The sequence below is a fragment of the Canis lupus genome, chromosome 25 (assembly GCF_011100685.1).
Source record: "Canis lupus familiaris isolate Mischka breed German Shepherd chromosome 25, alternate assembly UU_Cfam_GSD_1.0, whole genome shotgun sequence".
NCBI classification, from domain to species: Eukaryota; Metazoa; Chordata; class Mammalia; order Carnivora; family Canidae; genus Canis; species Canis lupus.
This window is the reverse complement of record NC_049246.1, coordinates 46,365,153-46,391,724: the sequence shown is the minus strand read 5'-3', so window position 1 is coordinate 46,391,724 and position 26,572 is coordinate 46,365,153. Positions and strand designations below refer to the sequence as shown.

The 26,572-nt window shown below is 59.2% G+C and overlaps 2 protein-coding genes across 4 annotated transcripts in view; one reads left to right on the top strand and one right to left on the bottom strand.

Annotated features, from left to right (window-relative positions):
• The window catches only part of SH3BP4 (SH3 domain binding protein 4), an 83,778-nt gene that overhangs the window by 22,392 nt on the left and 34,814 nt on the right, over nt 1-26,572 (bottom strand). For 2 of the 3 annotated variants that reach the window (XM_038574264.1, XM_038574265.1), the window contains exon 2: nt 24,714-24,789. The gene's annotated coding sequence lies outside the window, so the exon portion shown is untranslated. Of the gene's footprint in view, nt 1-4,109; nt 4,213-24,713; nt 24,790-26,572 lie in introns of all 3 variants that reach the window. The other variant, XM_038574266.1, reaches the window with a different exon arrangement.
• On the top strand, nt 41-18,802 carry LOC119877515. Its single transcript, XM_038573033.1, has 8 exons — nt 41-392; nt 1,107-1,347; nt 2,977-3,196; nt 11,294-11,440; nt 12,503-12,604; nt 12,980-13,100; nt 18,500-18,712; nt 18,787-18,802. The coding sequence occupies exons 1-8, from the start codon at nt 232-234 to the stop codon at nt 18,800-18,802; spliced, it is 1,221 nt and encodes a 406-aa protein (XP_038428961.1). The 5' UTR covers nt 41-231.

The following is a 26,572-nucleotide window of genomic DNA, read 5'->3' as shown; positions in this document are numbered from 1 at the left end:
GGAAACGCTGCCCTGCGGCCTCCAAGGAGGGCTGCCTCCTTCTGGGGGTGCAAAGGGCATGGCTCCCCTGGAGGGGGCCCCGAGGAATCCGCTTCATTCACCAGGGTCTGGAGTGAGCTTCAAGTCTGACGACGGAGTTTTAGTTTTGGGCGGCGGCCTGCTGCCATTCAGAGCCCCCAGCAGGCCGGCTGTGAGGATCATGCACCCCAGTCCCGAGTCCATCCGAAGAACATGGGCATCCCCCAGGCAGGGGGCCCCGTCGTCTCCGTGAAGACCCTCGGAGCCCAGCGTCCAGGAGCAAGGCTCTGCGCTCAGCAGAAGGAAGCAGCAGATGCGTCCAGGGAGGCCAGGCCCGAGGCAACGCGGAGCCTAAAGCTTGGAGGAGAGAGAAGGTTCCGTGCGCCGGACACTGGGCTGGGGACATGCACGCACTCAAGTCCTAATCTGCTCATCCAAAGCTCAAGAACCACCACCCAGGGCCCTGGGGGCGGCGGGGGTCCCGTGGGCGCGGCGTGCCCACACGGGTCAGCACTTCTGACTCGCTGTTTCCACCCCCCGAGGGGCGAAGGCTGGGGGAGCCAGCAACACCGCGGGAGGTTTCACGGGCCAGGGACATCGGAGGACCCTCTGGGTGCGGGCCGTCCCAGGGCCCGGCCCCCTCCCGGCCAGCCGGGTCCAGCCCCACAGTCTCGGCTCCTCTCTCTAGGCCGCAGAGGACCATCCAGACCCCCCGGCTCCCACTTCCAGATGCTCCGCACACGCACCCCCGTGCACACCGCATCCCACGTCCCTTCGTCTTTCCCGGACTCTGGCCAAACCCGGCTGCTTGCCCTTGGTGTCCCTCCCAGCCACCTCCTGAACCCTGCCACCCCCCACCCCGACCCTATCTCAAAGACCTAACAGGGCTCCTACTTTCTCACCCATTAAAACCTGCACATCTGCAAAGGACCCCGTCCCACGGCGCCTTTGCCAACGGAACCCCATCTCTGTTCCGAGCCCCGCGGGGATCCACCCACCGTCTCCTCTGGGCACCTCTGGGCACCTCTGGCTCTGATCCCCAGCACCACAGCTGTCACGACGCACGCGGTTTCTTGGGTCCCTAACAGGTGCTACACTCACTTCCTGGAGAGCTGGATACGCGGCTTCTCTCGCGGCCCAGCACTTGGCCCACGCTGTCCGGCGCCACCTGCTGAACGGACAAACGTCTCACCCGAGCAATTATTTGGCACCGCGGGTCACCGGGGACCACCAATGGTGCAAGCGGATGGAGGAGCTCGTCCCTTCCCTCTCTTGCTTGCCGTGCGGTGTCGGGCGCGTACAGGACCCTGCCACGGCGAGGAGAACGAGGTGGGTCCCCCTCGTGGGTCCCTGGCGCGACGAGACGGGAGCCCGCGGACACCTCGCTCCGCCCGTCATACCGTGTGTGCTCCGACGGCTGCTCTTCATCTGTCCCATTACCCGCGGCTGAAGGCAGCGGGGAGGTCACGCCTCCGGCATGGGGTTCGGGAGGCCGGGCGGTTTGTGGTCTGCCCCACTGAGTCACACGGGAAGGCCAGCACCCCCCGTGTGACCGGGCTGGCGGCAGACAGGCTGTGAGGTGGGCCTTGTGATCAGCCCGGCGAGAAAGGCTTACCAGCCCTGGTCCCCCGCCAGTGACCTCGGGAAAGACCGAGGGTCATTATCTCCGAAATGGTCTAACGGCAACGAGAAGGGAGGTCCAGTCGCTGGACCGGGGCTGCTGCTCCGGGGGGGCGGGGGGGGACTCCCCTCCCACACCCTCAACGAAACGGCGAAACACCCGCACTAAAAAGCAGCTGTGATTTGTAGATGTTAGTCATCGATTTACTGTCTTCCAAAAAAAAAAAAAACCTAAACTCAACCCAAATAGATACTTCTCTTTAGATCAACACATTTTTTTTTTTATAACTGAAGTTTATTTAAGGAAGTTCTTTTAAATGAAGCAGCTTTGGGATCCCTGGGTGGCGCAGCGGTTTGGCGCCTGCCTTTGGCCTAGGGCGCGATCCTGGAGACCCAGGATCGATTCCCACATCGGGCTCCCGGTGCATGGAGCCTGCTTCTCCCTCTGCCTGTGTCTCTGCCTCTCCTTCTCTCTCTGTGACTATCATAAAATAAATAAAAAATTAAAAAAAAAAAAAAAAATAAATGAAGCAGCTTTCTATTGCTTTAAAGAGGAAGTCGGTCTATAAGAAAAACCTTCCTTAGACACGCGGAGACCTTTTCGAGTATATGTTAACTTAAAAAATGCCTTTTAAAAGTTCACGTTAGGGACGCCTGGGTGGCTCAGCCGGTTGAGCGTCTGTCTGCCTTCGGCTCGGGTCGTGATCTCGGGGTCCCGGGATGGAGCCCCGCGTCCGGCTCCCTGCTCAGCTTCTCCCTCTTCTCCCTCCCCGTCCTCTCATGCTCTTTCTCAAATAAATAAAATAATTTTAAAAAGAGGTCCTCTTAGGTAGCACTCTGGGAAGCCAACGCTTGGCTGGTGCCACCCATGTCACAGATGAGTAAACTGAGGCTTGTCTGGTTTTAGCGAGAGGGGTGTTCCCCTGAGGTCTGTTTCTAAGACTCAGATTCAAAGGCCAGACTGAGACAAGGAGGGGACGGGGCGCAGCTTCCAGGGTTCTCCGCCGCCCGCCGCCCCCGACCGCTCTCGTTGATGACACACACGCGTGCCATGTGTCTGAGGCTCAGACCCATGTATCCGGGAGTGGACAGAGCCAGTGCCCCGCCCCCCGCCGCCCCGCTGGCCTTTATGCTCCAAGTAACCCAGAAATGCAGGCTGCCTGACGGGGGGGAGCGTGAGAAGGGAAAGCCAGCCCAGCCTCGTGACCGGGCTCGCCCCGAGAGCGCCCTGACCCCGCTCCCCGCGGGAGCCAGATCGCGGCTGCTATAAACACAGGGCCGGTGCTAGAGACCATCCTCCTAACCCGACTTCCTCGGCGTTCTGGATTATCCTCTTAGGACGGCTTTCTAGTAGAGGACGGAGCGTTGCCAAACGTGTTCCTGGAAAGTTCCAGCAATACGGACTCTCGGCAGCCGTGGGTGCCTGGCCCCTGCTCCGTCACGGGGTCACCGGCAGTTCCAGAAAAGCCCTGCTCACGGGACCAGCGGGGAACAGAATCCCGAAGTTCCAAGTCCTATCCTCTGGCCGTGACACTCAGAAATTTCTCAGACACCTACTGCTACATTTTTTTTCTTTTTAATGAAAATCATTATTTTATTTTTTCAAAGATCTTATTTATTTATTCATGAGAGAGAGAGAGAGAGAGAGGCAGAGACACAGGCAGAGGGAGAAGCAGGCTCCATGCAGGGAGCCCGATGCGGGACTCGATCCCAGGACCCTGGGGTCACACCCTGAGTCAAAGGCAGATGCTCAGCCGCTGAGCCCACCCAGGCGTCCCCCTACTCCTTCTTATTTCCTGTTTTAGGACCATGATTTCGTATCCTTTGCTCCATTACGAGTCTACAATTTCACGGTCCCTGCTGCAAACACCTGCCCCACTCCGCTGCCCGCACACAGAGATCCATCTGCTAACTCGATCAAGTCTCCGTTACGCAGCCCCGTGAATCTTTCCTTCGTGATTTTGCCTCGAGACACAGAGAGGCCCACCTCCGTGAAAAATCGGATAAACATTCACATCTATTTTCCTTTATCTAAAAAAAAGGGGGGGGGGTCTGCATGCCGACATGAACGTACAGAACTTATTTCGCTGCTCAGCGAGGAACTTCACGAAGTTCCTTACCTCGGGGCAAAGCAGGGGCCCGACTGCGGGGACGTCGCCCCGATGCCTTCTGCACGCGGGACGTGGGCAGCCGTGCGGGTTTGAATCGGGCCTCTTCTGTGTCACTGGTCTGCATGCTCTGAGAACCACATGGGCCCCAGTTCCCGTGGTGGTTTGACCACATCTGCTTCCCTGGTAGGACTAGCACCTTTATCTCAAAGTCTCTTATCAGCTATTTTCACCTATTTTTTTCCCCCTTCTACATGACCTTTAAAATAACTGAAAATTAAAGTAATTGGATAAAACGTCTTCCCCCCGCCCCCAGAGGCAAGCAACCCCGTTGGCCGGGCCCTGGTGAGAAGGGACACCCACCGTTATATACTTTATTCTTTTCTTCCAGAAACATGGTAGGTCTCATCTATTTAAAAACGCGCCCCAGGGCGGTGGGTGTAGAGCAAAGACCGGCAAACTCTTTCTGTAAAGGAACAGAGAAGAAGTTGGACTTTGGGGAGCCACACATTCTCTTGTCACGAGGACTCCATTCCGCCCTCAAGTCCAGGCAATCCTGCCTCCAGAGTGAGCTCATCTGACCCCCTCTCTCTATTGTCGGCCTCTAGCTGAGCACCTGCTCTCTCCCCTGGTCTCCCAGCTCCCATTCCCCTCACCCCCCAGCCCCAAACACACACGGCTAAGCCCTCTCCTTCGAACAGCTGGGGGGCCTCTTAACAAGTTAAGTCTCTCCTGCGGCATCTCCCCATCTCCCTGCGCTTAGAATAAATCTATCCGGCCAATTGGGAGTCCGTTAAATCTAGCCTCCCGCCCTGGACTGACCGATCTGGCCCAGCCCAGCCCTCCATGACCTCCTTTCCTTCTGAGTATATTCATTTTCCACGTGTAACTCATTTCTGCCCCAGGACCTTGGCACTGGCAGTTCCCGCTGGCCGGCAAGCTCTGTCCCCGCAAACTTCACTTTGCTGACAGCTTTTGCCACTCTGGTCTTGCTCAGTGCTTCGGGAAGGCCCCAGCTAACCGCTCGCTCACCACCGCGGCCACACTCAGCCAGATTTCTCTGTGCCTGACTGTCTCCACCCACAAGAGGAAGGGACAAGAGTATTGAGGGCTTGCACAACAGATGATGCCCACACACACTGTGCACAGGGCCTTGGGGCACAGGAAACGGTCCACAGAGGCAAGAAGCGATGCTGTTACCATGACCCAGTGCCCACACAAGCCCCGTGTTTGCACAGCAAGTGCTCTGAGTTTGTGCAAAACACATCTTTTTTTTTTTTTTTCTTTTTTTTTAACACGGCCTCGCTGCTTCCCAACTGCACCACTGTGGTCCGGAACGCTGAGATTTTGCTGCAGCAAAGAATTGCATCCAGTTGGGTTCACAGGTGCTTTATTAAAGGAGCCGGGATCCTTTGTCTATCAGCCACTAATCGCTTCCTGAGGTCTACCTCCGCTGCTCTAACCCCGGGTTCCGCAGATTGAGGGTTTGACAGTACTCCATGCACTTTACTTCCACGGCTGGAGCTACCGGAGGCCCAGCAGGGAGTTCAGGTTTGGGGAGGACACTGCCAGTCGTGCACAGCAACACGCATCTTTTGGCGAAAACCTAAATGCCACCAGGCCAGCGGGGGGATGACACCGAGAAGCCTTATCGATATGTCCCCATTTTTCTAATACCCCCTGTAAAGAGGTTGCACTGAGCACGGGCCCCCTTGAGATGGACCCACCTCTCCTACCTGCAAATATGACCTTATTTGGAAATAGGATCTTCGTGGAAGATCGAGGTCGGATGAAGTGATTGGGTGGGTGGTGGGTGGTGGGTGGGTGGGGCTCGTCCACTATGACTGGTGTCCTTATAAAAAGGGCAAGTTTGGACACAGAGGGAGATCACATAAGGACACAAGAGGAGGTGGCCGTCCGTCCACACGCCAAGGAGAGAGGCCTGCAACAGCTTCCCCCTCACAGCCCCAGAGGGAACCAGCCTGTAGACAACCAAGATCTCGGACTTGCGGCATCCGGAACCCTGAGAGCGAATTTCTATTCTTTTTGGCCGCTCGGGTTGTAATACTTTGTTACGGCGGCCCCAGGAAAATACACACGTGTGTCTCTCGATCCGTCACATCTCATTAAGACTGGAACGCCAAGACATAAAACAAAAGTCAGGCTCCCAACACAGAGAGCCACGGCCGCTACTGAAAAGTGTGACCTTGTTTCCACACTTCTAGAACATTCCATCCTAGGCTCCCGAACCACCAGGCCAGCACTGATGGCCGCTCATCTCACACTCCTGAAGGAGTCTGATGCTGGCAGGTGACGCATGGGTAACTGGACTTGTACATCCTAAGCGTTCCTATAAAATTCTTGCCAAGTCACCTCAGGGCCCTTGCAAAGGCTTTTCCTAGTGGCGTCCAAGTAACTGGGGCTTTGCAATGAGCTGCTCTCACTAGGACGCTGGAGGTGCCTGGGCATTGGGGTTAATGGAGAACATGCTGGGACCCTTTGAAAATAGGAGGCGAGGGCAGAAATGGGAGGGCGGATAGAATGGTGGCCCCTCGTCCACGGGCAAGGCCGGGGAAGGGGAGGCTCCTCTCGTCACCCAGGGCACCACCTCTGGAGCTGGCGGCCAGCGTCAGGTGCCTCCAGGTGGGCCTGAGCAGGCTGGAGCCGTCCACACCACCTGACACAACATTCAGGAATACAAATCAACACCCCAGCGGCTCACGGCGGCTGAGGTCAAACGCACAGGCAAAAGCCCAGACAGAAACTTCCAGCAGCTGCTGGGAGCCGAAGCCCCCTCGACTCGGCATTTAGGGCTTCAACGTCTTCTGGCCCAAACTGGAGCTCGCCTTCACTGATGCATCAAGAGACAGTGATTCTGGAAAAAGACCAGGGAAGAAAGGGCTCTCCGGGAACATCTGCTGTTCTGGTGAGGGGATGGGCCCTCGCCTCCCCCCGGAGGCCCCTCTCTGCGGCCTGGCACGCCAGCGGGGCCTCCCTCCCCTCTCTCGGAGCAAGGCTGCCGTCTGCACGCTCAGCAACCTGCCTCCAACCCCACCATGCACCAGCCCACAGGGCCCTTGCTCGCTCTTGCACACGTGCTGCAGCTGCACCATTAGGTGATCACTCGTGTCTTCCTCCTCCCCCCTTGGACCACGGTGGGGACTGCACTGGGGCCACGGCACGGGGCCCTGGGGTCGACCTGAGTGTAAAGGCCAGCTCTCGCTGTGCGCTCCGGGCCCAGTTACTTAACCTCTCGGAGCCTCTGTCCCCTGCCCTGCCAGATGAGCACACGGCAGGTGCTCAATGACCACCGTCCCTCACCGTCTTCCCTGCAGAGTGCAGACATGTGGGTTGGGTCCCCCCAACCGCTCTGAACCGGGGACTCGATTCATGGTCTCCCGCAAACCACAAACCACAAACTCTCTGCATTTCCACTCGGAAACGTCATTTACTCACCACTCCCTCACCTTGGATGACCTCCCGTTTAATCAGCGGTGCCCCTGCCTCCAGCTCCTTTCTATAAAACGGGGATAAAGCTACCCACCTCTGCACCCGGGTCGGGGTCCCCCTCCTGGCACGTTAACCCCTGGACGCGATCATCCTTGTCGCGTGCCCTGGAGGATGCATCCCTGGCATCTCCCCACTAGGAGCCAGGGGCGTCGCGCCACACCCATGCACCTGTGCCCCCAAGGGCTCCCCACAGCAGCTTCTCCACCCTGATGCTGATGACAGGCACCTCTGGAGGCGTTGAGACAATATGTCCCAATCCAGAGACGGGTCAGGGCTCTCACAAAACCCTGATGCATGGATAGGACAGGATCACCGCACAGCCCGGGCCCGCTGCCACCCGCCAAAGAACCGCCTGCAGTCCCTCCACGTAGAGCCCCGATCCCATTCTCTTCCCTTTGACTGCAAACGGCGGGCTGCGGGGTCCCCGCCTGGCCTCCCCGAGGCCCAAACTTGACCTGTAAGAACCCGGCTCCTCTCCAGCACCCTCTAACCCCGTCACCACCTGCACCTCATTACTGGGAAAAATCCTCACTAGTTCAACCCCAAGATACCATCCTCATCCCTACCATCCCCCAAGTGTGACAGTCTTCATGACTGGCCCTGCCTGCCTCAGTCTACCCTCTGGTCCTCCGTGGGGCGTGCTGCTTCCCTTGCCTGGAAGGCTCTCTCCCCTGCCTCTGCTGGCCAAACCCTTCAAGCAATACCTCCTAAGCTGCTCTGCTGTCACTGACCAACCCCCACCCCAGCCCCCCGCCCCGTCACAAAGGCACCCAAAAGCAGCAGCACCTTCCCGGTGTTAGACACTGGCCCTGAGTCTACACACCCGCCACCCTCAACTCTTGGAGGGGGACTTCTTTTGCAGTTTTGCACAAGACACGCAGGGGCCGCAGACCCCGACCACCCAGGTGACGTGAGCTCTGTGACCCTGTCTTGAAAAGATCAGCGTGTGTCCTTAGAGCTAAGGGACACAGCGGGGCCTCACGGAGCAGCCCAGGTGGCCTCGGGAACCCCGGGCCCCTCTCCTGGGGTGGTGACTGCGGTGCTCAGATGAGCCTGCCATCCGCCTGCAGAACAGCACGAGCCACACTTCCCGGGGTGTGAGTGTGAGCCGACCTACACTGTAGAAACACAATCAAGTAGTTGGGAAAACTGTGTATCACGGGGCCCGGAGGGCCCAGCAGCACACAGCCTTTCATTTTGAGAAGTTGAACCCGCTCTTCAGGGCTTTGCAGAAACCCAGAGCAAAGGCGAGGTAAATATGAAGAAATTCAGATCTCCTTGAAGGTGGGAAGGGGGCACACGGAGGGGCCTGCAGGAGGAGTCGGGTCCCACCCACTCGCCCACCTGCCCAGTGCCTCCCACTCCCACCACGGAGGAAGGAACCACTTAAGAGCCACCTGACTGGGGGCACCTGGGTGGCTCAGTGGTTGGACATCTGCCTTGGGCTCAGGGTGCGATCCTGGGATCCTGGGATCGAGTCCTGCAATGGGGTCCCCGGAAGGAGCCTGCTTCTCCCTCTGCCTGTGTCTCTGCCTCTGTCTCTCATGAAGAAAAAAAAAAAAAAAAAAAGATCCACCGACTGGAAGCATGAGGCAGAGCCACCCCTTTGGAACACTTCACGTGCACCACGTGGGGCAGTTCCACCCCCTGGCACACACGCCCAAGAGAAAGGATGGGTCTGTCCATAGGGAGGTGCGTACAAGGGTGTCTGCGCTGGTTTTATTCATAATAGCCCCAAATTGGGAATGACCCTTGTGTCCACCAACAGGAGGATGCACGAACGGTGGTACATCTCACGGCACCACTGACAGGAAACGCTCATCCATGCGACAGCACAGAGGAACCCCACAGGCATCGTGGGGGGACAGAAGCCGAGCACAAGAGAGGACACACGTCACATGACGTGCAAGAGCAGGTGAAATGGACCTCCAGAGACCAGAAGAGCGGTTGAGGGGGGAAGGTGGGATTGGTGGTGGTGGTGGGGGAGGGGGGGTGGAGAAGGTTCCCCGGGGACGAGAATGCAGCTTGATGGGAGCGTATCACGCAGGTGGAAGCGTGTGCCCAAGCTCACGTGCCTAGGACCTACCCACACGTGTGGGTACAAGACCAGCATATGAGGAAGCAACCAGAGCAGAAACACGGAGCTTTGCCCAAAGTCACTAACTAATCACACGCAGAGCTGGGCTGAGGACGTGGGGCTCCGGGGCCCAGCCTGGGGCTCCTTCAGAGGGAGCTAAGCCCCAGCATGGCACCTCCCAGGCCAGGAGAGTTCCCCTGCAGTCGACAGGGTCCTCCGGTATCACCTAGAATCACCTGCGGCTGATGGCCCGAGCCCGGCCCGACTTGCCACATCCATCAAGGGCAGCGGTCAAGGTTGAGGGGTGAAGGCTCCCTAACCACAGACAGGGGCTTACCTGGCCAGCACGGTTAGCATCCCACACCCCACACGGCCCACGCTGTCCCGTGGGCGGCACCACCCTGGGCTCGGGAGGCTGGGACACGGTGGGTGCGTCTAGAACAATCACCACAAACAGGGTGGCTTTAAACGAAGGCGCTGCCCTCTCCCAGGCCTGGACGCTGGCAGTCTGAAGGCAAGGCGTCACGGGGCCACGTCCCCCCAAAAGCTCTAGGGAAGATTCTTTCCAGGCCCCCCTCTCGGCTTGTGGGGTCACAGGCAATCCCTGTCTCTCCGCGGCTTGTGGGTGCTTGTGCTCCACACGGCCTTCTTCCCGACTTCACACGGCTGCCTTCGAAGGACACCCACCACTCATGGGGTCGGGGCCTCCTCCACTCCCACAGGCCCTCGGCGTAACTGAACGGAGACCCTGCTTCCAACTAAGTTCACGTTTCGAGGTTCTTGGTGGACGTGACTTCTGAAGGACCCTAGTGCCCCTTGTCCATGCAGGTAGGGGGAGGCCTCAGGTTGGCTCCTGTCCGAGCAGCCGCGTGGGCTCCTGGGTCCAGCAGGCCCGGCCTCGCGCCCACAGCGGGGTCAAAGCAAGAGCCCACGTTCCTGGAGGAGCAGGGTCACCCTCCTGGAGCATTTAGGTGAGAATACAGCAGGTGAGACCTGACAGGGAGCTCTGGTTTCTCCTGCAGCTCCCGCAGGAAGACTTTGGGGAGCCCGCTCCTAACTGGCACCCTTCTCAACCGGTGCAAACGGGAGCCCCTTCTGATGACCTAACTGGGTCACCCACCGCGGGGCATGTGCTGCGATGCAGGGGACAGTGCGGGACCCGTCTGCAGAGGCCGGGGAATGCTCCCGTCCCGGTCACCGTCCTTGCTGTCTCCTTCGGCCGGCCGTCCCTCGGGGGGCTCCGAGCAGCTGCCAGGGGCTGGCCCAGCTCCTTAAGCCAGGAGGCGTCGCTCTGAGTCACCGCCTCCTCTGCGGTCACCAGCCCTGGCGCCCAGGGCTCCCCTACAATAGGACCTAATCCCTGGACTGTGACTATATTTAATTGCGTGTCTCTCCCGCCAGGCTGTCACCCTGGGCCGGCAAGGACGGTGTCCTTCGGCAGCCCCTGCAGTGCCCGGCTCACGGAAACCATCCCTCGGTAGATACGGGAACCAGCGGAACGGGGCTGCCTCTCCAAAATAAGACACCTTTTTTTTTTCTTTAAATTCAATCAGCCAACACATAGAACATCATCAGTGTTCCTAATCCATCAGTTGCCTATAACCCCCGGTGCTCATCACATCCCTGTCTCCCTAATGCCCACCCTCCCAGTGACCCCGTCTCCCACCCACCTCCCCTCGAGTGACCCTCCGTTTCTTTCTAGAGCTAAGAGTCTCTCATGGTTTGTCTCCCTCTCTGATGACTTCCCATGGAGCTTCCCCTCATAACGGTCCTTCTCGGACTCATTTCGCTCGGCGTGCAATACCCTCCAGTTCCACCCACGTTGACGTAAATGCCGTGTTCGCCCTTTCAAAGCCAGACTTATGTTCACAGCCTGCCTGAGGTCTGTCCGGCACAGACTGTTGTTCTGGAAACAACGGAGGTTCTGGGAGGGGGAGTCTTCCCTAAGTCAACCGTGTAGGTACGGAGACCTGCCACGTTCCAGGGCAGCAGCTGCAAATGCACAGCGAGAGGCCAGACCCTTCCTGCTCCGAGCCAGCTCACAGAAATGCTGAGGTCAAGGACGTGAGCTACAGCAGAAGCAGGCGACAGCACACCCACAGCCACCGTCAGCAGCCGGGCGGTCTCCCCCGGAAAGATGCACTAAATCCGGCTGGACTCCCAATGTCCGTGAACTTGACATGTGGAAACAGGCTCTTGGCAGATGTCGGCAAGTTAAAATGAGGTTTTTCTGGATTAGGGTGGGCCCTAGATCCAAGCCCAGGAGGGAAATCTGGATGTAGAGACCCGGACACACACAGGGAAGCCAAATGAAGAGACACAGCCCCCGGCCGCCGATCGGGAAGACTGGGGGGAAAAACGTGGACGAGGCAAGGATGGGTTCTTCCCTGGGACGGCGGCCCCGCAGCTTCCAGGCTGGGAGAGTTGATTTCTGTTGTTTTAGGCCGTGCAGTCCTTGGTCACCGTTCCACGGCCCTGGGAAGCGGCACACACACGTCGGACCCTGCGCGTGTGTCAGGCACTCTCCTAGGGGCTTTCCGTGTACGCGTTCCTCAGACAGACGACTACTGTCTCCACTGTACAGTCGAGAAACTGAGGTTCAGAGAAGCTAAGCAACTGGTCCAGCTCCCGAGAGGCAGCGCCGGGGGTTCCAGGGCCCACGGCGGGAGCCCACATGCCCTCCTCCCGAGGCCGGTGTGAGCTGAGCACAAGGACCAGAGGGATCAGCTCATTTCTAGACAATTCCAAGAACACGAGCTGCCTCTCCACCTGTCCCACTGGGCAAACAGCAGCCCAGCCCCTGGAGACCAGAACGGGATCCCCAACACTGTGCTGCTGTGGCACAGCTAACAGGATGCTCAGGTCGCTGCTCCTATTTTTTTATTCTCATTTTTTTCTTAAAGATTTTACTTATTTATTTCTGAGAGACACAGAGAGAGAGACAGGCAGAGGGAGAAGCAGACTCCCTGCAGGGAGCCCGATGGGGGACTCGATCCCAGGACCCCAGGATCACGCCCTGGGCCGAAGGCGGCACTAAACCGCTGAGCCACCCAGGTGCCCCTTTATTCTCATTTCTTTTTTAAAAAATGTTTTTCCTTTTCTATGTATCTTGTTTAATCCGAGCACAAATTAGCAAACCTCGTGTGACTCCTTCTCCGTCTGTCCGCAGAGCCGCTGTACAAGCCCGTGCCAGGCACTTCCACTGACCTGACAGCTTCCTATGGGGAGAGGAGTTCACCGGAGGCTCTGGAAGCCAGGCCCACGCCTCTCGGTAATTCACGGCTGGTTCTCCCAGCAGTTCCAATGGGGACACAAGGAGGGGCCTTGCACGGGGAGCACGTGACCTGTGCCAACGGCAGCTGGGGGCAGCTCTTCTTTGGCCTCCGTCTATAAATAAGAAGTACCTGAGGAGGTTTACTCAATGCAGAGGCTAAGAAAGAGGATCGGGTGCAGAAAGAAACCACTCCTGAGTAGAAAGGGCACCGTCTGGAAGTCTCTGTCCTCTGCTTTGCTTATCGTGGCTCATGCCAGGACATCCAGCTGCTGCTTGTGGCATCTCCTCCCCGGCCCTCTCTGCCCTCTGCAGGGAGGCTGTGCTGTCAACGGTGACACGACCCCGAGCGCCCAGGGGCCTCCTCCCCTACAGGACTGCTGGCCCCACCATACAGGGCTCTGCACTGGCCGGCGCTGTATCGGGGTGCAGCCCTCACCCTGCGCTGGGCTGGGACGGGCTCCCCGCTGCAGGCCCGGACACCGTTCTCGCTGGGGTTGGCAGGGAAGGCCACGCGGAGCCCAGGCCCGACGGGTGCTTTCCCGTGTGTCTCTCCCGGCAGCTTTCCATCTGCGCCCCACGCCGTGACCACTCTCCTTTCTCTCCGGGCTGCCCTTCGGGTGCATCCTGCAGGTGCCTCCCAGCCTCCCCATCGCTGGTCCTCCCACCTTCCTTCACAGATACCTCCTCCTCCCCTGCCCAGAGTGTCCGATGTCCTCACTGTCCACCCCTGTCCTTCTGCTCTTGTCGCTTGGGGTATTCCCCGTAGGGGGCTAGCCACAGCCAGGCCACCTCCAGGCCGTGGGGTACGGGCTGCCTGGTCTCTGCAGGTGCCCAGACTCGTGTCTCTCTGGCAGCCCTTATGTGTGCAGGGCCACCCTCACGGACAGCTGCCTCCCGGGCCCACTCAGGACGGCCCACAGCCCCCTCCTTCAAGGCAACAGGCTGGCCTCACCTCCCCCCACCCAGTGGGCCCGCCCCGCACCCCCGCATCCCCATCCTGGCAATGGGCACCGCCCAGAAATCACCCATCCTAGACTCCTCCTCCCTCCAAACCAGCCGATTCCCTAGTTGGAACAGAAAACTGTTTCTGGAAAGCAGGGTTTCTCAAGCTCGGCACCACGGCCACTTGGGGCCTGGCCATTTTTGCGGCGAGGCTGCTCCGCGGATCGTGGGCCGGCTGGCAGCATCGCGGCCTCTGCCCCTGGATGCCCACAGCAGCCCCGAGCCCAGCTGCGACCACCGGTCATGTCTCCGGGCCCTGCCGCGCGTCCTCGTGCCAGCACCGCCAGCAAGGGCCGGGTGGTGAGGTTTCCAAGCTTGGTGGGCTCAGCTGCGCCTTGAAAGGCCAAGACAGCACAGACACTGAGCAAGTGGGCACGGCTGGGTCCCCAAACCTTTACGATACCAGGGTGCACGCAGGGTTTGGTGTACCCCGTCCCAGGGCCATACTTCACTGGCTGCTGCTCTGGACTGCACCTGCTCCCCGGCCAGCTCCCCCTCCTTGCCCTGCCTCTGGCCTTCCTTCAGGCATCCCCACGTCTCAGCTGGACCTCCACCCTCGCCTGGCCGCCCCAACCTGATTTCTTAGGTATGGCTTCACCCCGTTGCCCAGAAAAGCAGAGCTCACGTCAGCTCTAACTAGGAGGGCTGTATCTCCGGTCAGGCCCTGTGCCCAGTGCTTTAACAACTAATTTAAATTTCCACAGCAGGTTCGATGAGTAGAGATGATGAAACTGATTCGGACAAGGAACTCGTCCCAGGTCACGCAGGTGTGCGTGGTACCCCGAGCCTTCGCCTTCACCTTGATAGCACACAGGCCACTTGCCGCCGACACTGCACCTGCCCAGAGCCCTCCCCCACTACTTCCGTCTCTGCCCTTTCTCTGGGCCCCTGGGCACAGGCGCAGGATGGAGAGGTGGCCCTGGACGCCTGGGGCAGCACAGACCGGCCCACCCATCCTCGGAGGTCTGTGCACTGGCTGAGCAGGAATCCAGGCTGACAGCCCCAGGGGGCAAAGCAGAGTGAGGTGAGCTCGGAAACAGAGACCACTGGTCCTGAGGATCCTACAGGACTGGCTGCCTTCATCCCACAGGTTCCTTTCTGTATCACACTTAAAAATCCATTAAAAATGAAAAGGAATACACGTCATTTCCCATAGAAATGCTGCTCCGCAGATTTCTGATTGATCTATTCTTTACCCAAACCTGAGAATGTCAGGATACTGCCTAGAGCAGCAAGGAGCCCTTCCGAGATTTCTGTGGACACAGCATCTCCAAAGGAGGAGAGGAGAGGAGAGGATGGGACGGCAGGGGAGGGGATGGGGGAGGGGGGAGGGGAGGAGAGAGGAGGAGAGAGGAGGGGAGAGGAGGGGAGAAGAGGGGGGAGAGGAGGGGAGAGGAGGAGAGAGGAGGGGAGAGGAGGGGAGAGGAGGGGAGAAGGGGGGGAGAGGAGGGGAGAGGAAGGGAGGGGGGAGGAGAGGAGAAGAGAGGAGGGGAGAGGGGGAGGGGGAGGGGAGGGGAGAAGAGGGGAGGGGAGCAGAGGGGAGGGGGAGGAGAGGAGGGGAGAGGAGGGGAGCAGAGGGGAGGGGGAGGAGAGGAGGGGAGAGGAGGGGAGGGGAGGGGGAGGGGAGGGGAGAGGAGGGGAGCAGAGGGGAGAAGAAGGGGAGAGGGGGGAGAAGAGGGGAGAGGAGGGGAGGGGAGGGGAGCAGAGGGGAGGGGGAGGAGAGGAGGGGAAAGGAGGGGAGGGGAGGGGGGAGGGGAGGGGAGGGGAGAGGAGGGGAGCAGAGGGGAGAAGAAGGGGAGAGGGGGGAGAAGAGGGGAGAGGAGGGGAGGGGAGGGGAGGGGAGGGGAGCAGAGGGGAGGGGGGAGGAGAGGAGGGGAGAGGAGGGGAGGGAAGGGAGGGGGGAGGGGAGGGGAGAGGAGGGGAGAAGAAGGGGAGAGGGGGGAGAAGAGGGGAGAGGAGGGGAGGGGAGGGGAGCAGAGGGGAGGGGGGAGGAGAGGAGAAGAGAGGAGGGGAGAGGAGGGGAGGGGAGGGGAGAGAAGAAGAGAGGAAAGAGAAGAGGAGGAAAAATCGCTGCTGGCACGAAGCAGGACAAGACAAAGGAGGCCAAGTCCAGGGCCACGTGGGCTACCTGCTGTCCCGTTTCCGTCTGTACCTCCGTCACCTGCCCAGCGCCGCCCAGTCCAGGGCGGGCAGCATTCTCGCCTCCCCGCTCGGGCCAGCCGGGATGGGATCGGTGCCTGGAGCCAGGCTGGGGAGAGCTGGACGGCTGCAGGGGCCTTGCCTGCTCCCCGCCCACCCAGGGGGCAAAGCCCCCAGACACCGGGATGCACCCCTAGGATGCCGAGTGCGGCTGCTCACCGGAAGCTAAGTGCTCAGACGCTCGGGGACCCGTTCCGAAAGCCAACAGGCCCTGGTTCCCCCTTCTCCCTTCCTGTTGGGCCAGTGAGATTGTGTTAAACCTGCAAAACCTGGTTGTCAGCAAGGGTTCGGTCCACACCTGCTGCTTCTCTCTGGTCCTCCAAGAGGTGGAGTCAGGACACGCGTGGACACAGGCAGCCGACAACGGCAGCGGACGGCCAGGTCGGGCAGTAGGGTCTGCGGAGCGCAGGGTTCTGGGCCGGCCCTGGCGTCTCACTGGGTGGGGACAGGCTGAGCTGTCACTCAAGAGTCCAGCCAGAGGGGCCGGTGGGCTCCGATCAGCATCATCTGAGGGAACGTTAATAAAGACGCAACTGGGTCCATCCTGGCTCTTGGAGGTTTAATAAATACTGGGGACTGGCCGGGGGGCTGGGGGGAGCTGGAGCCCAAAGCCAGGGGGCCCCCCGAGAACCGGGAGACCAGAGAAGACGGCTCGTAGAATTTAGTTAGAACAGCAACATCCGGTGGGTTGTCGCCAAGAGGCAGACACGGTCCAGCGTCCGGGAACGGAGGAGCGGCCAGCGCCACGTGGTCTAGCCACACAACGGAGTCGTCCTCTCCATAGGGAGGAGGAGATTCTGACCCACGCCACATGTGACCCCTGAGAACATCACGGTAAGTGGGAGACGACCGTCACAGAAGCCACACAAGGCAGGGTTCCAGGACGGGCCACCCCGGAGGGCAGCGCAGGGGTCACGGCGGCCGGGGGCACGGAGGGGCATCGAGGGACTGCCCACAGGTCTCATTTTTTTGGATAAAATGTTCTGGAACCAGATAGAGGTGGTGGTGGTTGCACAACGTCGTGAATCTGCTAAATATCACGGACTCGGGGACACTTTAAATTGTGCCCATCGGAATCCCGGCTGGGCTAACGCGCTGTGTTACGGGGCACACTGAGCAGTCGGAAGAGACACCTTCACTAAAGAGCTGGTACACGCTGTACTTCAGGTACAAGCAGGAGTGAACCCCTAGAGGACCAAAGGGACCTATGTGCAGTCAGGGAAAGGAGAGGAGGAGTCAGAGGAAGAGGGGGCGATGGAAGAAGCTGATGGAAGAAGCTGTGAGCAGGAGGGATGGGTGAGGAGGAGGGAGGGATGGGCGAGGAGGAGGGAGGGATGGGCGAGGAGGAGGAGGGAGGAAGGGGGAGGGGGAGGGAGGAGGGAGGAAGGGGGAGGGGGAGGGAGGAGGGAGGAAGGGGGAGGGGGAGGGAGGGATGGGTGAGGAGGAAGGAGGCAGTACTGGTCAGAGGCAGGGACCGAGAGCCCCGGGCAGGCGCTCCTGCTGCAGCAGGGCACCCAGGGGAGGGTCAGGGTGGGACCACCGTGGGCACTTTTTAGGGCTCTAAAGACCCAACTCCAGCTCCCTAAGCAAAACCAGAACAGACTGGGCGCTACCCCAGGCAAGCCGAGGGAGGACAGGGTGCACCAGCCCTGGAGACCCCTGGATGCAGACGCTCAACGCCTTCCGGCTCCAGCCCGGGTCACCGTCCCTGCGGGTTGGGCCCGAGCCACCGGCGCACTTGTGCACAGCGTGTGAGCACAAGCATAACCGTGAAGGCGCCACCTGCATGCAACTGCAGCTTCTCGTTCCCATTTTACGGAGGAACAAACTGAGGCACCACCTAGGGCCGGCTGGTGGGGGCCGCACGGCTGTGAGGCACTCTGACAGGTTCTCCCCCAAGAGGGTCCTTGTCCAACCCTCTAAAGCGACACCCAGCTGCTGCATCCCCCCGCCCACCCCCGTGTGCACCCCCGGGGTGCGCTCACCGATCACTGTGTGCCTCCCGGCAGGCAGCCAGAATCTGGGTCTGTAGGATCTCAGCCCGGCCTGAGCCAGCACCTGCGGGCCAGGCCTGGGCCGGGAGACACTGTCGGGGTCCCGCTGGCCTGGGCTCACCGGGGAGCTGCCAAGTCGGGGTGCTGCTGGCTCCTGCTGCCCGCCACGGGCTGGGCCACCCCCACGCTCGTTCACATTCACCCTGACACCTGCTCACGTGTGGTACCCAGAGGAGTTTCCACCATAACCTGGCATCCCAACTGGGCGGACGGATTCCTGGTGACCTCTACCCACACCTGCCCGCGACGAGTACGTGGGTTGGCGAATCCCTCTGAGGTCAAAGGATCCAAGGCAGGTGGAGCCTGGTGAGCAACATCTCTGTCAGGTCCAACCAGGCGCCAGTGGACTCTGCTACGCTTGGGTCACTTTTACTGATGGATGATTCTAGAACCCTGTTCAACCCGGCACCATCCGACCCCAGATGGCCTGCTGGGGGCCCCTACGTGGGGGTGCTGGGGTCAGAACTTTGTCTGACCTGGCTTTGATCACTCTTCGGCTTCTCCGAGGCCCCAAGCTCCCTCCCCTGAGCCATGAAGTTAGCGACGAAAGGCAGGCTTGCCCCACCTCTCCCCGAAAAGATCAAGGACAAATCTCCCGAGAGCGCTTGCAAACTGTAAAGCGCTGCGCCAAATTTAGACAGAACACGAAGCTACGGAGAGGAGCTCTTCAAACGCTGCGCGAGGACATTTCTCTCCGGGATCTGACCCGGGCCCCAGAACCTCAGGCACCCTCCGTTAAAAAGCCAGCCTCCTTTGAAAGCGGCTTCATGAACTACGCCGCTTCGAGGCTTCGAGACCTCAACACCGTGTGGCCTGAACAACTCGGGAGGCCCCGGGGACGGCCTGTTAGGTAACGTGGACGCCGGGCCTTGGCCTGGGTGTTGGGTTCCCACTGACCACCCATGGAGCGCCTTGGGCGTGCAGGTGTTGTTCCGAGTAAGCCCAAGCTCAACTAATATCTAAAAAGTTTCCAGAAGCCAAGGCTCCCTCATTCTGTCAATGGGCAAACGACCTCTGGGTTTCACAAAAAGCCAAAGAATCTATGAGAAGGACATGGAAAGAAGAGATTTAACTGGTTCCTGTCCAGTTCTACGTGGGTTTCAGCTGAGCACTGCACCCCCGGGGGACATTCGGTGCCCCCGCTGGGCCCTACCCCGCTGCTCTTACCGCCCACTTATCTGCAAGCCTGTCTCGGGCCTTCTTCCCAGTCAGGAGCTACGGCCTCCTGGGAGGGTGCAGATACTCTGAGAGATGCAGTAAGAGCTACATTTTCTTTGCAGAAAACCACCTGCACCTGTGACGTTCTGCTGGGACCCTCCAAGAGGACCTTGCTAGGAGGCCCCGGGCTCCTGGGTAACTACACCTGCTCGTTCTTGACAAAAAAAAAAAAAAAAAAAAAAAAATGACATTCGGCAGGACAAGGCACCACACAGAGGGTGGACACGACCCGAGGACACCCCGGCCAACCTAAGGCATCAATCAATGACCATTAATTTCGCCGACAACCGAAGGCAGAGAGAGGGCTGCACATTCCAGCTCCTACGGGGAAGAGGGACGGTAAATAGTATTTATGGGGACGACAAGGACAAAAGGAAAAAGGATCAAGTTGTGTTTACCGAGCAGAGTCCAGGGTGGCCCAGAGGTGGATGGGGGTGGGGGTGCGGGCTCCCTGTTCACAAGCAGCCAGGGCGACAAGCACACCACAAAGGTGAGGAGCACGGCAGGCCCTCACCGGGGTGGACAGCCGAGGGGGCAGCCCCCTGACCTTCAGGGACAGATGATGGCCAGGTTGTGATGGGAAGACGCTGTGACCTTGGAAAAACGCTGTGACCTTGGGAAGATGCTGTGACCTTGGGAAGACGCTGAGCTTGGACACATGCTGGCTTTTTAAGTCTCGGCTTCTCCTTCTGCCCAGTGCAAAGCTTTGCCTCTTGATAGAATGGAAATGGGGTTCTGGGTGCATCACAAGTGGGAGCTTCTCAGCCTGGCAGCCTACAAAACACGGCCGGAGTGCGCCGGGAAGACGCAGGCTGGTCCCTCCACGCAGCCATCTCGCAGGCAGCTGCTCACCTCTTGGAAAGAGGGGCCCCAAGTTATTCACTCTGGCCAGCGGGGCCTGTTAATCCGTCTTCTGACCTTTGGGACCCCCCAGGACGGCGTGAGGTGGGGAAGGCAGGGTGCTTGGCATATGGCACGAACCGAAACGTCAGTGGAGGGCCGTCCCCCTGACCACATCACCCACATGTTCAGAGGACTGATGCTGATGCTCAGGGGGCCCTCGATCAAGACACAAGAGAAGGAATTTCCAGAGATGCTAAATGGCCTGCCCAAAATGATGGGGAGGTACCAAATTCCCAAGGAAGGAGGGGCGGAGGGAGGAGGGGAGGGAAGGAAGCTGCACACAAGCCCAGGTGAGGATGAATGCAGGTCACCAGCTTGGTGCCCCGGAGTACCAGGCAGTACCATCAGCTGTCACGGCCTGGCTCCAGGACACCCCCGCAGCCCTAGATCAGCAATGGACACCCCTCCAGGGGAGCCAATCCACAGCCCACCTGCTGACCCAACCCCAGAGGATGGGGCTCAAAAGGGTTACCTGGCCCCAGCCGCCTCTGAGTGCTGGAAGCCCAGGAAATGCAAAAGTGAACTTTCAGCTGTGGCAGGGGTGAGGGGGTGAGGGGGTGAGGGGGGGCAAGTCCCACAAAGGACTGCAGCCATTCCTGGGCCAGGTGCATAGGTGTGTGTGTGGGGGGGGTGGAGGAGGAGACAGGGACATGCAATTCTTGAAAAGCAGCTGCACTGCTCAAATCCTGGTTCTCTGGACGCCTGGGTGGCTCAGCGGTTGAGCGTCTGCCTTCGGTTCAGGGTGTGACCCCGGGGTCCCAGGATGGAGTCCCGCATCAGGCTCCCCCAGGGAGCCTGCTTCTCCCTCTGCCTGTGTCTCTGCCTCTCTTTCAGTGTCTCTCATGAATGAAATCTTTAAAAAAAAATAAAAAATAAATAGAATAAAATAAAAACCTGGCTCTCAGGTCCTCTGGGACCTGCTGTGCTCAGTCTGGATCCTTCCAATCACTTCTCTTTCTCTTGAGCGAGATCCGAGAGCCTATTTAATTCCTATGGATCTTTAAGAACTTTCTAGACACGGGTGCCGTTTTTACAGACAAGGAAACTGAGGCCCAGGGAAATTAATTTATGCAAAATACGCCCATGGACTCAAAATTCGTCCACACTTAGAAAAGACCAAAGGGCTAAGCTCTTTGCACACTTTTCTGACCCAAGAATAAAATACAATCGCTCTGCCCTTCCCAACGCCCCATCGGCGTTAAATAATGAAATAACCGGGAAAGATCCAGCCGGAGAGATAGGCAAATTGGGGTTTTCTGATTAGACCCCGGGAGCTCTTTGTAGACGGAGCCGGTTTCAGCAAGAGGCTGGGAGGCGCTTGAAATAAACAATGGTGGAGGCTCCCTTCACTCACACTTTTATCTCCAAACCCTCAAGTATGTCAAAAATTTCTCATCTGTCCCCAAGCCCTCCCTGCTTGCGTCTGAGGAGGGCAGGCAGGGGGGTGGGGGGGTGGGCAGGACGGGGGAGGGGGACAAGGGGGATGAGGCTAACACATGGGGGGGATGGGGGGGACAGGGGATGAGGCTGACACACGGGGCCTCCGAGAACGCAGCCCCCGTGGCCAGGGCAGCTCAGCGCCCGGGCGAGCCGGGCCTTGTCACCTGTCCGCGTTCCCCAGGCTCCACGTAGCTGCCCCGTGACCTCGCTCACAGTCAACTGCACTCGCCGCTTAATGAGGTGGCGCTGATGGCAGATATTTTCAGGCAGAGGTTTTGAAAGAGGCCGAGCAACGTCTCAGGTTCGACGCCTGGCTGGGGGGCTGCCCTCTGCCGGCTACTGGGTGACCCTGGGACGATGTGAGGTCAGACCTTGCCCCCGGGGGCGTCCACGCAGGCCTCAGCAGGTGCAGACTCGGAACCTCTGGGTCACCTGGCCAGTGACGGTGCAAGCAGGCCTGGGGGTCAAGCCGTGAGGTATGCTGGACTGAGCTGCCCTGCATCGAGGACATCCGCAAGCAGGATCTCCCCTCGTACAGCCCGGGGTCCAGTTCCATCCTCAAAAGTCACCGCTTCGTAGTTGCCTGGGGGATGGGCGCAGGGGCCATGGGAATAATTGCTTCACGGGTACAGGGTATCCTTCTGGGGTGCTGAAAAGTGGGAAACCAGCAGAGGTGGTGGCTTTGGGCATCCAAGTGGGCTCCAGGACGGGGAGTCTCTACTTCCCAATGACTCTACTTAGAAATAACGCCCTGAACTTGAATGAGGTGCTCCCTGGAGCCTCACCTCTTCTCTGTGAAATGGGCAGGACAGAAGCTTCCTCCCCCGGCGGTGGCAAAACTGTGGGAAGGAGCCTCGGCCTCCCCTAGGGAGGAGGACCCGGGCTGTGGCCTTGGCTGGCACACCCCCCGAGGAGCTGCAGGCCCGAGCGCTGGTATTTGCCGCTCACCCAGTCACTTGCACTGGTCTTCAAGCCAAGAGGAAGACTCAGGGCTCCTTCCAGCTGCCTCACGTGGTCTGTTTTTAATTTTTTTAGCAGTGGCCTTAAAGCCGGTGTTCTTTTATTTTTTTATTATTTACTTATTTTCAGGTGTTTTAATAAACTATTTCTGGTGGTGGTAACAAGGAGGTCACTAACGTGGATGCTCTAACCCAGAATTTGCTGGAAGTACATGCAAATCACAAAATCAGGCATGAGCACAACTCGGGACGCACACGTTGAAACCCTGGGAAGCCTCACCCACTTCACAGTGAACTTGAGATAAATCAGATCTTGACTATTAAGGATGCACAGAGAAAAGTGCATTTATGTTCTTGGTCGGGCCGGGGCGGGGGGCGGGGGGCACAAAAACTGGCCACATGTCACATGTGTCGAGACGAGATCTCTTTTTCTGCCACAGTCAGTGGACGATTTCTTTAAGCACTGGAGGACACATGTCTATGTCCCTAAGATTTCAGCCTGACGGCACATCTGCTACCCCCAAACAAGAAAGGGTGGACCCCGCCCCTGCCCGGCTCCTGGGAGCCCTTTACATGGGGATGGAGACAATGGGCACGACTCGGGCTCATCTCCAGAGAGGAGGCCCTGTCCCACCAACCTCTTCCTCTTTCCAGGCATCTTGCCACCCCGGGAACCCTGGTTCAGTGCCAGAAAAAACCAGCCACATAAATACCGCTCAGGTTACTGCTGGAGCAGGCGATGCGTCCCAGGCTGACGCCCCCATCAACCTCCTCCAGGCCTGACTCGGGACGGGGTGGCCTGCATTGCCAAGCTGTGCCCTAAATCCAGACCCAGTGGGGAGACCACATGGGGGTCGGGCAGCGAGTCATGTTGTACAACCCCCTGGTGTTGATCAAGTTTATCTGGAGAAAAGGAACCAAGGCGCCGATCTGCTGGTGGATCTCAGAAACCCTGGCACTCCTGCCGGTGCCAGGCCAAAAGAATGCGAGGAATTTGGATGCCTTTCGGCTGGGTTTGCCTTCAGGGCAAGGGGCTGTACTTATAAGGCAAGGACAGAAGTATTTTAAGTCCTGAGACCTCAGTGCAGGGCAGGGAGGAGTGACCCGGGACCAGAGAGCTCCTGAATTCCTCACATCACTATATGGAAAGCCCCCAGGGCCAGAGGCGCAGGCATCCCAAACATTCCGTCCTAAAGCACATGCAGATCCCAGAAAACAATGAGACTGCTAGAAAAGGTGGGGAGGGGAAGAAGAAGGATCCCAGTCATCTGTCAAGGGGAACAGAGGATGCAGGAGACTTAAAGAGAAGCCTGGAACAATCCAAGCCCTGCTCACTTTATTTGAAGGGCTGTTATTACTCACACATGATGGGGAAGGAAGGGGTAACTGAGCTGTTCCCCGTGAACTGCCCCTCCTCTACCCAGTGTGTGCAGAGGATCCATTTAATTTTATCTGATCCTTTCACCCAGTGAGGATGCATGTGCGTGGCTTTTCAACCCAGGAAGGCTGTGTAGACGACCCCACTGAGGTGAGGGTTCTATTGCTGACCAAGGGGGTCAGAATAAGAATCAAGAGCTGCTACGATCTCACCTGTGGGGGAAGTCCGGGCCACGGGGCCACGTACAGACTTGTTCCGTCACTAGGTTGAACACCCGAAACCAACGGAACGTATGTCAACTGCCCTTCAATCATAAAAGGGGGGTGGGGAACATCCAAGAAAATCCGCGAGAACATCCTATAAGGACACCATTCACTCTTCGGGGCCGCTGCAGAAAGCCTGTTCTGCTGCTGTGTTCCCGGGACAGACGGGACGGAAGTCCTCCCAGGGGCCCGGGGTGGGTGAGCCGTGGCCGCAGCGGCAGGGAGCTCGGTCAACCTGCACCTCGTCACTGGTGGCCATTGTTCGGGAGCTCGTAACCCCTTGGGTTGTAAGAATAACTCCTTTGTGCAAACACAAAAGGGACAGCCAACCTGGGCTCTGCCCCATGGCGGTTGGGGCTCAGAACAAGCTGCCCGTCTGGTTTCTGGGTAGAGCCAGAGTGTTCCATTGGTGGCACCAGAAAGGGAAGTCACTGGTGCCATCTGACCTTTCCAAGTTGGGGACATTTGAGAGCTGATGAGGATATGAAGACAGAGCCATGAGGGAGAGGTTTGCAGTGCACTAAGAGGCCAAGAAGCTTCTGGAAGGGACTCCTCCCTTCTGAGCCACTGTGCAGGCACACGGGGTCCATCTCCCCACTCGGGTCTGTGCACATCGGCCACGACACAGCGGTCCCCATGCAGCAGGCTGAGGGCAGCTACTCAAGCCAACACCCAGCCCGCCTGGCTTACCTATGACAGGCCACCGGCTTCCTGACGTCAGAGCGCAAGTCCCAGGACCCGGCCTCCCGTCCACAGAAGGCAGAGGCTGCAAGAAGAAAGGGGAACATAGGCTTCAGAGCCTCGGTCAGCAACACCTCACGTGGGTGCCTCCCCGCTCCCACGTCTAGAGTGAACCGCGCCCCGAGCCGCGTTGTCACAGTAAGGTGGGGACCTGGGTGCTGTGATGCGGCCCCAGATGCGCCTCCCATCCCAGCTGCTGGAGCGAGGCCTGCAGAAGGGCCCGGTTCTGCAACCGCCCCCTGGAGACCGCCCCCTGGAGACCCGTCTGGATGTCAGTCCCCAGCTCGTCTCTCCCTTCCCCAAACCCTTCCCCCACTCCCTCCCCAGGCAGGCCACCCTCCCCACCCCACCCCACCCCCGCTGATAACGTGCAGAGCCATGGGCCTTCAGAGCCATGGGCCTTCGGGGTTAGGGTTAGATCCGGAGCTCCTGCGGGTCTCAGAGGCCTGCCCAGGCGTTCCAGGGGCGCTGGCCCCAAGCACGCACCCCAATAAGCGTCTCACGCAAAGACCAGTGTCACAGTCAGCTCCCTGGGCAGCCCAGCCTGCCCCTAAAGCTTTTTTTTTTACTAATTTTTCCCCCAAGTCTGTCTTCCCTCACTTGCTGTTACCTCTGCTGCAGAGACCAGCAGTCTTAGTTCAACAGAACAATCTTATCAGCTAAACCCCCAGACACACATTCCAGTCTCCCGCCAGCAGTGGGGCTTCCTCCTCGCACACCACACGCCATGACTCAGGAGGGGGTTCAGGTCCCACTTAAGGAACGTGACACTACAGAGGCCACACCCCTGAAGGAGTCTGTATGGCACCAGAGAGGAAGGGGACCGAAGGTCACCACTGCGGGCCGCCCCCTCGGCCACTGGATCCCGGCCCCCGGTGTGGACAGGAGGATCTGCGGCTCTGGGGCTTTCCGGGCATCCTGGACCCTTCACATCGTGAAATGTGTGGCTGAAACTGCCTCTGGATGCCCTCCCGAGGGCAAGGCCAGCTGGCCTGCGACACTCCCGCCCCCTGCCCCTCTCCCCTCCCAGGGGACACACAGCCCCGTACAGACCACAGACCCTCCTCCGCGTGAATACTTCACATGCGATGGGAAGGAGCACCGTGAAGCATCAGTCCCTGGGACGCCAGGGCCGCTGGCTGGTTTTCAGGACACTGACCCCCCCTGCACCCCACCCCGCAGCCCCCACCTGGGGTCTCAACAGTAAAACGAACTCCAGATGCACAGAAAGGCATGAGGTCGGGATGGCCATCATCCCGAAGCAAAGAGAAAACGCGGCCCGGAAGCGGCTCCGAGACGCGCACGGCGCCAACCGGCAGAGGCCAAAAGCTGCATCGAAGTCAACCGAGCAGGAACAAGGCAGGAACAAGGCAACAGCGTGACAAGATAGACGCAAACACGACAAAAGACTCAGATCCCAAAGGAGACAGAAAAATGCGGGCCGGAGACCGGATGTTCGAGGCGCAGGAAACAAGAGGCCGCGGTCCACGGGCGCGCGATCGTGGGCGCGTCTCTCGGGGACTCGGGGACTCCGGGACAGCCGTTGGGGTGCTCCCGGTGATCCGGAGGCTGCTGTCGCCTAGGGCCCTCATCACGGGTACAGAGGGGGAAATGGGCTGCAAAGGGGCAGGAGGCGGTGACAGTGTTGCAGACGTGGCCCCTCAGAAGCGGGCTGGCGGGGGCTGCTGCCTCTCTGGATCATCTCCCTACTCTTTCTAATCTGTTCTGCGGGGAGTGTGGCCCGCACTTCTTTTTTTTTGGTTTTTTGATTGTAAAAAGTCACTCTTCCCAAGTCACAACACCAGCCT